The 11,399-nt window shown below is 41.7% G+C and overlaps 1 protein-coding gene across 1 annotated transcript; it reads left to right on the top strand.

Moving 5' to 3' along the window:
* The first annotated feature begins 1,009 nt into the window (after positions 1 to 1,009).
* On the top strand, positions 1,010 to 9,030 carry LOC120223085 (stromelysin-1-like). The gene is made up of 10 exons (XM_039221140.1): positions 1,010 to 1,114; positions 1,881 to 2,125; positions 2,219 to 2,367; positions 2,488 to 2,613; positions 4,152 to 4,316; positions 4,501 to 4,645; positions 5,587 to 5,720; positions 6,125 to 6,284; positions 7,334 to 7,437; positions 8,714 to 9,030. The coding sequence occupies exons 1-10, from the start codon at positions 1,010 to 1,012 to the stop codon at positions 8,821 to 8,823; spliced, it is 1,443 nt and encodes a 480-aa protein (XP_039077071.1). The 3' UTR covers positions 8,824 to 9,030.
* Positions 9,031 to 11,399: the final 2,369 nt, after the last annotated feature.

Here is an 11,399-nt window from a genome sequence, read left to right as displayed (position 1 = left end):
GAAATGGAGTGAGAGGGGGGTGGGGGAGGGGAAGGAGAGAAAGAGAGGAAGAGGGAAGGGAAAACAGGTGAGCACCCCAGGGAGACAATTCAGAGTGGCTTTTTCTTAAGTTCAAAGTATATATGAATTTGAATGGAAGGTGGAGGGAAAGGGACTGAAAGAGAGTAAGAAATGTGCAGGAGAAACTGACAGGGAATTTCAGTGCCTGCGCACAGTAATTTATTCGATGCTGCCACTGCGTTTACAGAGACGCTGTTCCAGGAAGGTCACCTGCCCATGAACTGGGCACAGACCAGGACGGACCAGAAGAGAATGATACTCTCCCTTCTTCACAATCTTTGTTCTCTTCTCCCCTTGAGCTCTCTCTCCTCAAAAACTAACAAATCCAACAAGATACCAACAGCATGTATTTCAAATCAAAGACTCGAAAAATGAACTCTCCCTCCCAAGTTTATTCTAGATCTTGTTTCTTCCATTTTGACAGAAACTAATAAGACTCTAGCTACATATGCACAGCTTTTCATTTACTTACATCTCATTACATTTGATTTGAAGTATGTTACTCTTAAAATAAAACCGCATTTAAAAGTCCTAACCAATTCTGACTTTTTTACCAAGTCAGCCTATTTCTCCTCTCAAACATCACAAACAGAAATTGTCTAGTAAATTCCAGTCACTTTTTCTTTCCAGAATAAAAAAAAAAAAAAGTTCCAGTTTTCTTCTTACTAAGACAGGAAGCATTTCCTGGAGCTTAATCACTGTTTTGATTTGCAAAATTGGAAAGGTTGAGAGAAATTAGTAAAGTAGGTTGTATCATCCTACTTTGGATTCAGAATTTTTGGCCATGGTCCTGCTGCCCTTCGGATGAAAGCAGTTATGAGTCAAGCTGTGGGTGACCTAAACCAATACTGTCGCCCTATAAAAATCAGGGCTCCGACGGCGGACCCAGGAGAAGGAAGGCAGAGAGCAAAGCACCAAGACGACATAGAGCCAAGAAAATCCCATGGAAATGCAGACTCTTCTGGCTCTGCTGCTGCTCTGCGTGGCCGCGTGCTCAGCCTACCCGGTGGACACAGCCGCAGAGGACAGAGACAGCAGCATGGATCTCCTGCAGGTAACTGATGGACGCATCTGTCCCCCACATGCATGGCAGAGTCAGGTGGGAACACCACCCCTGCTTTCCATTCATAAACGCATGGGATGCTTCGGGCTCACTGTGCAGAAGAAGTTCAGGGACAGAACTAGGAAGTGTGGGATGTGGAGGGGGTCTCCCCGTCTGACTGTGCAGTCTCCTTTCATGCAGGAGCAAACACAAGCCAGAAACATTACGTGATTGCCCAAGATCCTGGCCGCCTTGGAGGGAGCAGCACTGGGGTTTGAGGTGCAGGAGTGAGAGAGGAGAGCGTAATGAAATGTATCTTGTGATGGAACTTCTTTAGGTGTTTGAATCAGGGGAAGTTTAGCTACATATTTATACGGCTCATGTCGTGTTCAGACCCAGAGATTTATCCAACTTTCTCTCATAAATCAGGTCCCCTGGAGAGGCACAAAGTGGCAAGCTGAAGGACTAGAGTAAACATAACTGAAACACAATTATGCCTGAAGAAGCCCTCTTGCTTTGTGTTTCTGCCTTAAGTTCACTAGATATTTATCTCAGCCTCCACTTCATTGTCATTGCTTGGGGAGTAGACTAAGCACAGACATTATTTAGTTACAGAGACAAGACAGAAGTAAGGAGGAATCTGTAATTGAAGACTGGAATGGAATATCACATTTATTTTGATTTTAGCGAACTGGGGAAATACTGAGACTAGATGAAGTGTGCAGCTGCAATTTAGTAGGAAAAGCTAAAAATCATAACTATACTTATATCCTAATAGCAATACCTAGAGAACTACTACAACCTTGCCAAGGATGTGAAACAGTTTGTGAGACGAAGGGACAGCGGTCCTGTCGTTAAAAAAATCCGAGAAATGCAGAAGTTCCTCGGGTTGGAGGTGACGGGGAAGCCGGACGCCGACACTCTGGCGATGATACGCAAGCCCAGGTGCGGCGTTCCTGACGTCGGCCAGTTCACCACCTTCCCTGGCACGCCGAAGTGGAGGAAAACTCACCTTACCTACAGGTGACGGGTCCCAAGGGTGCTCACACCACATTACGATTTTACAAATTGCTATCACAGCAGAAAGTAATATCTTCTTCAATTTTTCTCTTAAAGGATTGTGAATTATACACTGGATATGCCAAGAGAGGCTGTTGATTCTGCCATTGAGAAGGCTCTGAAAGTCTGGGCAGAGGTGACTCCACTGAATTTCTCCAAGATTTATGAAGGAGAGGCTGACATAATGATCTTTTTCGCAGTTAGAGGTAAAAACATAAATATGAAATGCATCCATTTACTTAGTGCTGTTGTGGGAGCTGGGGGTGAGAATGTTCCAAAGGTATTTTAATTACCTATCTTTCAAGTAAAAACATTTTCTCTGTTAGATCATGGAGACTTTAACCCTTTTGATGGACCTGGAAATATTTTGGGTCATGCCTATGCGCCGGGGCCTGGCATTAATGGAGACGCTCACTTTGATGATGATGAGCAGTGGACAGGGGACACGTCAGGTTAGTTGCATATCTCTCAGAATTATTTTGGTGGGTTATTTTGTTTCAGATTTAGAAAATTCTGATTAGTTAAAAATCTTCAAGTAGTAGGGTGTTCTGGATTTCCCAAATGGCTCAAGAACTAGCAGAATGTATTTTTGTTTTGATTATTACTGAAAAAGCTTTCACATGTCTAAAAAGTTTATTCTCTGTCTTGGTAAGCAAAATATAGGAACATCGTTAAAATACTTCTTTGATGACTATGGATCTAATATGATCTTAGGACCACCCTTAAGAGTATTTTCTCGTTATGTTGAATTGCAGGTATCCAAGGGGCAGCACATTGCCTGGACTCTGCACTAACATGGGCCCTTGATATTACTTATGTCCAAACTAGGGGAAATTTCTTCTTTACTCTTCAAAATGGAGATGAGAGTTAAATTCCAGAAACTGAGGTCCCTCCTTAGGTTTTTCTGGTAAATCAGCATTTTACTCTCTCTAGGCTAAGAGGAGTTTTTATGGACTTGTTCTAAACAAAAACTAGTCCCCAAATATCATGTCCACATTTTTTAGGAGGAAGACTGTTTCTCAGCTCATAACTGTATACTTGGAGGACTGGCTTCCAAAGTTTTCAAACAATTGGTTAAAACAAAGAATATTGACTTCTGAGACTTACTGGGATTTATAATCAAAATGCAAACAGAATATCTATGGAGAGTCCAAATGTGACTGTAGTGCGGGATAACTTTCTTTGGTTTGATTGAATTAACAACTTCTACCTGAAAAGTCTCAAACAAGGACCTCAGTAGGATCAAAAGTCAACTTTGCATGTCAAACATAATTACCCGATAACTTCCAGTTTTGGCATCCTGGCTTTTTTTTTAATAACATGAAGAAAAAAATATGAACACAGCTACTGTTTGTGTGGTCAAAGTCTCTTTTGTGACAAACGTGAGGCATGATTAGGCATGCCATGTTTTAGACCAATCTTGCAAGCCCTATGACAATTATCATTGCTAATGTTCCCAGACCCAATATGTGCTTAATAATGATCTTGAGGTTGAAAAATTATGTGGGCAATGGAAGATAACAATAACAAGAGTATGATTGTTTAGGGTTTCAGAAGCGAGATGAATAAATTGTGATTCATTTCACTGAGACTATAGCTGGCAGACATTAATACGTTGTAACAGTGTTTAGCTTTTCATTGACAAATGAAGAGAAATATTTATGAATGTGCTAAACAAGTGGGTTGGTTCCATTCCAGAGTACAAGAAAGACAACCTTGTTTTCATGAAGTAAATAGACTTCTGAGGTGGGAGAGGGGACTCAGTGGACATGCTAGATATTTTGTCTCAAAGATTGATTTGAAGAATGAGCCTTGAAAAATGCTTGGCTTTCCATTAAGTATGTTATTAGTCAATCGATGAATTAACCAAAAAAAACAAGGCAAAGAAAGCCCTGTGCTTCCAGGAACTAAATCAGTATAATACAGCTGACCTGTGTGGTGTACATGTACTTAAGGAATAAGGGACTATTATTTATGATTTCTTACATAGGAACCAATTTATTCCTCGTTGCTGCTCATGAACTTGGCCATTCCCTGGGTCTCTTTCACTCGAATGACCCCACAGCTTTGATGTTCCCCGTCTACAATGCACTCACAGACCTGACCCGCTTCCGCCTTTCCCAAGATGATGTGAACGGCATCCAGTCCCTGTATGGTGAGTGATGCTGGAAAAATTAGGCACCAGAGCTTTGCAGTAATGGTCTTCAGGAAAGCTTTAAAAATGCTGCATAAAGCATTTGCAATCAGCTCAACGCACTCTGAGAGTGTTTGGAAAGCACTGAAATTGACTGAAGCACCCCATTCTCCTTATGTTTGACCCCCGCATCTGTTTCCTTTAGGCTCTCCCCCTGTGCACCCTGATGGCCCCGCGGTGCCCACGGAATCTGCGCCTCCAGGACCTGGGACACCAGCCGTGTGCGACCCTGCTTTGTCCTTCGACGCCATCAGCTCTCTGAGAGGAGAAATCCTGTTCTTTAAAGACAGGTCAGACCAGAAGATTCTATTTCCCTATCTATTCTTTTGATGTACATTCTTGTCCTCTCTTTGTTTTTCCTGTAAGTGATGCTTGCTTTTCAAAAGTCCAACTTCAGAATTAGAACTTTGTCTTTACCTCCTCTAAAAATGTCATCAGGAGAGCGTTACATTTTGTCAATAACTTCCTCTCCACTGGATAAACATCCACTCGACAGAACATTCAACCTGCACAAATAGGAAGACAGTAGAAAGCAAGTCTCACTCACCACACTAACTCTGGGTTCCCTAGGTGTCCCCGTACTCATCCACCATCGAGGACCCCTGTATATCTTTCCAAAAAGGCTTCCATTCATATAGCAAAAAATACTTACACACACACACACACACACACACACACACACACACACACACCCAGTCTGTCTTTTCGAAAATGTAAGCCATGGGTAGCTCAGTCAATTAGGGGTGTGACTTCAGCTCAGGTCATGACTTCAGGGCCCACAGGGCTGAGGCTTGCATCAGGCTCTGTGCTGACAGCTCAGAGCCTGGAGCCTGCTTCAGATTCTGTGTCTCCCTCTCTCTCTGCCCCTCCCCTGCTCACACTCTGTCTCTCTCTCAAAAATAATTAAACATGAAAAAAATAATAAAAAGAAAAGAAAATGTAAACCATGTTGTAGCTCACACACTGATGTGCATGAATTGAGGTATTTAGAGGTTATACTTGGCTAATTAACTGCACCGTAGGATCACTTTTCTTTGGCAGGAGGGCTGGTGATCACTTCCCAAGAAAAAGAAAACATATTTTCCCATTGGCAATAGATCTAATGTCTACCTGTCATCCAGCCAGAGGATGAGGGAATGGAGGGAAGATGAGTGAGGAAGGTCAATGAGAAAAATATGCTCAAGGTGAAGGTCTGTTTTTCAATTTTCATTTCTTTTTATTCATATTTCAGACATTTTTGGCGCAAATCCCTCAGGACACCTGAACCTGGATTTTATTTGATCTCTTCTTTTTGGCCATCTCTACCTTCAGGCTTAGATGCTGCATATGAAGAGACTAGCAAAGATATTGTTTTCATTTTCAAAGGTAATTATTATATAATAATTTCTCTAACTTGTTGAAATAAACCCTTTCACAGGAAAATTGAATAGTACTTTAATTTTCTCTACTATCCCACATTGTATCTACATTGTTACTCTAAGGCAATAAAGCAATAACTGGAACTGATATTATTTTATTTATATTTTACAAATAGTAAAAATGAACAGCAATATAAATTGCTCAGAGTTGTTAATTCCCTTCTTGGATTTTGTGTTCATTCATTCCATCCACACTTTTTTGTTAAATGCCCACTTTCAGCTGGGGATTAACTTTTTACTATGAAAATCAAAGACACTAACAAGTATTTCTAAAACTCAAAGGCTTAACTTTTATAAATGAAATGAATTTATAAATAATTAAATAATTCAATGAATTATTTTTCTTAACAGGAAATCAGTTCTGGGCCGTCAAAGGAAACGAGGTACAAGCAGGTTATCCAAAAGACATCCGCACTCTGGGTTTTCCTTCAAGTGTAAAGAAAATAGATGCCGCTGTTTCTGATAAGGAAAAGAAGAAAACGTACTTCTTTGTAGAGGACAGTTACTGGCGGTAAGACGCGGCTGGAATGACTCTGTACAGAGCCTGATTAGGGACATTACATTCTTTTCCTGAGGAACCCCCACCTCACTGTCAGCCTGGCTTCCGGCTCTTTGAGGAGGATGGACACACGCTTACTTTCAAATGCAGCAGTGCCTGGCAATAGACATTTCTTAAGCACACCTGCCTTGAGCACATGTGCAATAGGCTGGCCCTTCCCTGTGGTATTGCCCCACCTGCCTGGACAGCCTCTTCTCTCCTCTACCCCTCCCCCCACTCCATTCACCCTAGAGTCCTGGCTCAAGTCCCATCACCCCCATGGAGCTTCCCTGCTGGACCCCAAACCCAGATGGGTTTTTATTTTTTGAAAGAAGCCTCAAGAGTCCAGGCCACAATTTAGCATTCCTTTCCTGTGGACTCATTGCCTCCCTGGGTGTTTGTCTCATCTTCCCAAATTTACTCTATGATTATTAAGGGCTTCCCTTAAGCTCATCCACTCATTAGTGCTGCCTTTTTAAGAGGATGATGAGCAATAGCCGTACGGTTTTATGGATAGAACCCAGGACTCACAGAGAGGCTGATTCCTGGGCTGTCTGCCCACATGACTGGGCACACCAACCACGGTTCAGCCAATGAGTCCAAAACACATTCACCGTGCTTTCCTTCTTGACACTATCCCTTTTCCTAGGAGGCTGCCTTGGGAAATCCAGACGTGGAGGGTGGGGAAGACGTATAGGAGCCAAGTATGGTAGAGAATTTGAAATTTATATTTGTGATTGAAAGATGATTAAGGTTCTTTCTGTCCAGGCTTAAGAAATATGGTAACAAACAGCATCTGCCAGATCAGGATGTAGCTTCTGCTCCCGGTGCAGATACAGCTCTAGAAACGAAGTTTGCAGGACCATTAAAGTCACATATTTCTATAGTGCTAACCATGTTTGACATTTATTTGCAGTACTTGGAAAGTTTACTAGAATTCCACATGAAACCTAACATGACTTAAGATTTTTGGTAACACACTCTGTTGCAATGCTGAGCTCTGTTTCTTTGACTGGATGCAGATTTGATGAGAAGAGACAGTCCATGGAGCCAGACTTTCCCAAGAAAATAGCAGAAGACTTTCCAGGAGTCGACTCGAAGGTTGATGCTGCTTTTGAAGCATTTGGTAAGAGGATAAGTGTTCTGTTGGCAATGGGGCACTTGGTGTCAAAGGGAAGAGGACAACTGGGTTAATTCGTAATGGTGGGTTTCCTTTAACCGATTCCTCCCTCCAGCCCCCAGATTTCAACTTACCAATTCTGTACCAATTCTATGACCACTTCATATAATACGTTGATTTGAATCATAACAATAAGCAATACAAATCTCTATATTTTGTCATGTGGATAAAACCAAAGTGCTTAAGTGTCATTTCCTCATATCTAGAGCTGTTATCTTTCAGATTACCATGACATTACAAAACCCCCTTGGGGGGGATTGGCCAAGTTTCTGACTGGCTGTCTGGCTTTCTCCTCCACTCTATCCTGTGACTACTACTAATTCACAGGGAGATTTTCCTGAATAGCCAGTCATTGCCTTTATGGCTCAGTTGCAAATACGGTAAAACCTTGGACTGTGAACAACTTGTTCTGCAAGTGTTCCACAAGACAAGCAAACATTTCTAATAAATTTTAACTTGACCAGAGAGCGATGTCTTGCAATACGAGTAGTACAAGATGCCGAATGTCACATGATCACAACTGAGCCAATGGTTCTTGAAATTCGCTTTCATGTATGGCTGCTTTGGTTTCCAAGCATGATTCTGGAACAAATTATGCTCACAGACCATGACTTTACTGTAATTGCTTTTGCATGTGCACAAAGTTTTTAGAAAGATACATTTTTTCCCTACTCAAAGAGAGATGGCTGGCAGCTGGTGATCTTTATTGAAAGGTAACCAAAGCACCATGATGGCAGAGGCATAAAGGGTCCTCTGGTACTTGGAGGGTTTCTGTGCTTCTCTGGGGCCACAAATGACCCTCAGGTTATGATGTGAGGAAAGGGGAGGAAAAACAAAAATAAAGAGATCATAGTTTCCAAAGAAGCAGAGAGTTTTGCCTGATCAGAGTAGAATAACCTGATAACCTGAACCTGGCTTTCCTGTCAGACAGAGCTGGAATGCAGTGCCATCTCCAGTCTGCCCTCAGGGGGTGACCTTGGGCAAGCAGAATTTGAGCCTTCAGCTTCTCATCTATGGAATAGAGTTAGAGATACTTCCCTTGTAGGATTGTTGCAGAAACAAATGAAAAAATCATATAAAATGCTTATCAAAGTCCCTGACACAGAGTGAAACTCTATAAACACTTTGTAATTTTCATTATCTATTATTCGCAGTTCTGCATGTTGCCACATTTTTTAATTTGAAAAAATGACTCCTTATTTCCTATTGTCCTTATTTCCAGGGTTTTACTATTTCTTCAGTGGATCTTCACAGTTGGAATTTGACCCAAATGCAAAGAAAGTGACACATGTTTTGAAGAGCAACAGCTGGTTGAATTGTTTAGATGTCTAGAAGCACAATGTGGGCATTTGAAGTGAAACTGAGAATTCTTCACTGGAGTTTTTTTGAATCGAGATGGTCCCCTTTCTCCTGCATGTACAAGCATAAACTGCACAGTTGACTTCACATGTGACAGGGCATTCGAGCAGGCTGCTAAGCCTGTACTTTGGTCACGTGGAGTAGCTTCCACAGGAGAAGGGAGAGCACTCGTGTGCAAGACAAGTGGCTGTATATAGACTATTTACTTGCTATTTAATAAAGAGGATTAGCCAATTACATTATTGTTCTGTTTGCTTCAAGAATAAGCCGTCCTCACAGTCTTGGGTGTGGTATGGACTAAACAGAAGAGAGCCTGAGATCCTTGGCCAGCGGTGTAAGGATTAGGGTCTCCATGGCTACAGCCTGACCATGAGCTCATCCAGAACTAAAGACAATGTACCACTTGGCCTCCCCAGGTGTCTACAATGAGGTGTCCCTATTTCCACCACCCAGATATCATGTGTTCCTAATATGTCCTAGGAGAAGGATCTAGCAAAGTGATCTTGCAGGGAAGGCTCTAGAAAAAATTATGAAGCAAGATCCTATGATTATTGCAAGTCACCTAGTTCACACACTTTATTTTTCTGGTAGAGAAAATCAAACAAACCTGTTCTTCACCTCCTCCTTTCCTAATCTATTCCCTCAGTGGAAACCCTTTGCCTGCCTTCTCAGGTCTGCTCATGTCCACCCACACATGGAAGTATCCTCTTGAACTCATTGTGCGTCTGTCTGTGCGAGAAATCCGTGGGCAAGTGCTTGTCCTGAGATAGATCTGTTGCCCCGAAGCAGCATGTCCCACACAGTAGGAGCTTACTCACACTTTAACTTCTTCATTCATTGGAGAATAATTTATCAGTCATATTCCATGTGCGCAGCATTGTTGCTGGGTTGTAGGCAGAGGAATCTGAGAACATGGACACAGCCCCTGCCCTCATTGAGATTATAATCCTGCAAGAAAAAATACATGCAGATAACCACAAACATGTACCTGCCACTGTCAATGTAATAGGATTCATCAAGGAAAACAGTTGGTGTCTTCGCTAGAGTAATAGGAGGATCTACTCGGAACGTTTGAGGGAAGGGCACTGGGGAGCTTGGGAGGGTGGTGCGGGAACCAGGTGAGGGGATCGTGGTTGGGACTGACGCAGTCACACTGTAGTCAGACATGAATACCAAAGACAGCAGGACTCCACGATGGGGCTGAAGAGAGAGGTGATTCCCAGCCAGCTTCCTAGAGCCTAAGGACAAATGTCACAGATGGTGGCAGCATTGCTGAGGTGGGGGACAACTTGGAGATGTACAGCTTTGTGAGGGAAGGGTAAGAATTGGGAAGAGTTGCTAAGGTTTGCCAAGTTTTGAAATGTCCGTGAGATACCCAGGTAGGCCATGAGATAAAGAGTCTTGTGTTGGAAAGAGGAGGTGAAGTGATTGTGGGAGGTGACGGATGTTGACCACACTCACTGTGGTCACCATTTTGTAACATGGACACGTGTGGAGTCTTCACCTCATGCACCTAAAATGAATACAATGTTATATGTCGATTGTACCTCAAATTTTTTTTAAAATAGGGGAAGCATAAATATGTGGATTGTCAGCATTTAGATCATCCCTAAAACCATGAATATGAAAGAGACCATATGGGACATTTTATTTTATAAGAAATTGAGCGTTTATTTTAAAAATCACCTGAATTTTTCCATTTCTTTTTTCTTTTCTCCTTCCTTCCTTCCTTTCCTTCCTTCCTTCCTTTCCTTCCTTCCTTCCTTCCTTCCTTCCTTCCTTCCTTCCTTCCTTCCTTCCTTCCTTTCCTTCTTTCCTTCCTTTCTTCCTTCCTTCCTTCACTTTTTTTTCCTTTTTTTTGCACAGGTACTATGTGGCCAAAACACAATTCCAAAAGGTAGAAATATTCTGACAAGTTAATTTTCCTCACAGCTGTTACCACCAGCTAGTGCGTTTTCTCAGAGGCCACCACGGAGAGCTCTTCTGACACAGCCCCTGCCTTCACCGAGATGATAGTCCAGCAAGAAAGAAGGCATGCAAATAGCCACAAGTACGCACATGCACCTTTCAGAGCTGTTTTGTAGGTACCCGAGCATCAACACCATCTCTTAAAATTAAAATGCTAGCATGCAAATTCACACTGCTCTCTGCTATTTTCACTTAATACATCTTGGCAACCACCCCACATAAGTACATGCTTCATTCTTTCATTGGCTGCTGTCTATGCCATAAACACATGATTTGTGTATTCAGTCCCCTCATGACTGAATGTCATGTCCCCCTAAATCAACACTTCAATAAATACATACACCAAAGAAATAAAATTCAAAAATACAAAATCATCAAAAATAAACAAAATATAGTTGAAATAAAGATAAATATTATATAAGAACAATTTAAGGATATATAAAATATACATTTGAAAAATGTATTTGAATATAATTTATTTGAAATAGAAATAAAAAGTACATCAAATAAAATTATGTGCATTTGTAGATTTTTTTTTCTGGTTGTGACCTATCAGTAGATTATTTTCAACATTTTACTAT

The sequence above is a fragment of the Hyaena hyaena genome, unplaced genomic scaffold (genome assembly GCF_003009895.1).
Source record: "Hyaena hyaena isolate Hyena2069 unplaced genomic scaffold, ASM300989v1 scaffold_947, whole genome shotgun sequence".
NCBI classification, from domain to species: domain Eukaryota; kingdom Metazoa; phylum Chordata; class Mammalia; order Carnivora; family Hyaenidae; genus Hyaena; species Hyaena hyaena.
The sequence above is the reverse complement of the archived record's forward strand: the minus strand, read 5'-3'. Positions and strand labels throughout refer to the sequence as shown.

Bases quoted from the DNA above. Each gene is read 5' to 3' on its own strand.
- LOC120223085 (XM_039221140.1), top strand. From the start codon at position 1,010: ATGCAGACTCTTCTGGCTCTGCTGCTGCTCTGCGTGGCCGCGTGCTCA. The intron at 2,614-4,151 runs GTTAGTTGCATA...TTTCTTACATAG, and splicing joins GTGGACAGGGGACACGTCAG to GAACCAATTTATTCCTCGTT. The intron at 4,317-4,500 runs GTGAGTGATGCT...TGTTTCCTTTAG, and splicing joins CGGCATCCAGTCCCTGTATG to GCTCTCCCCCTGTGCACCCT.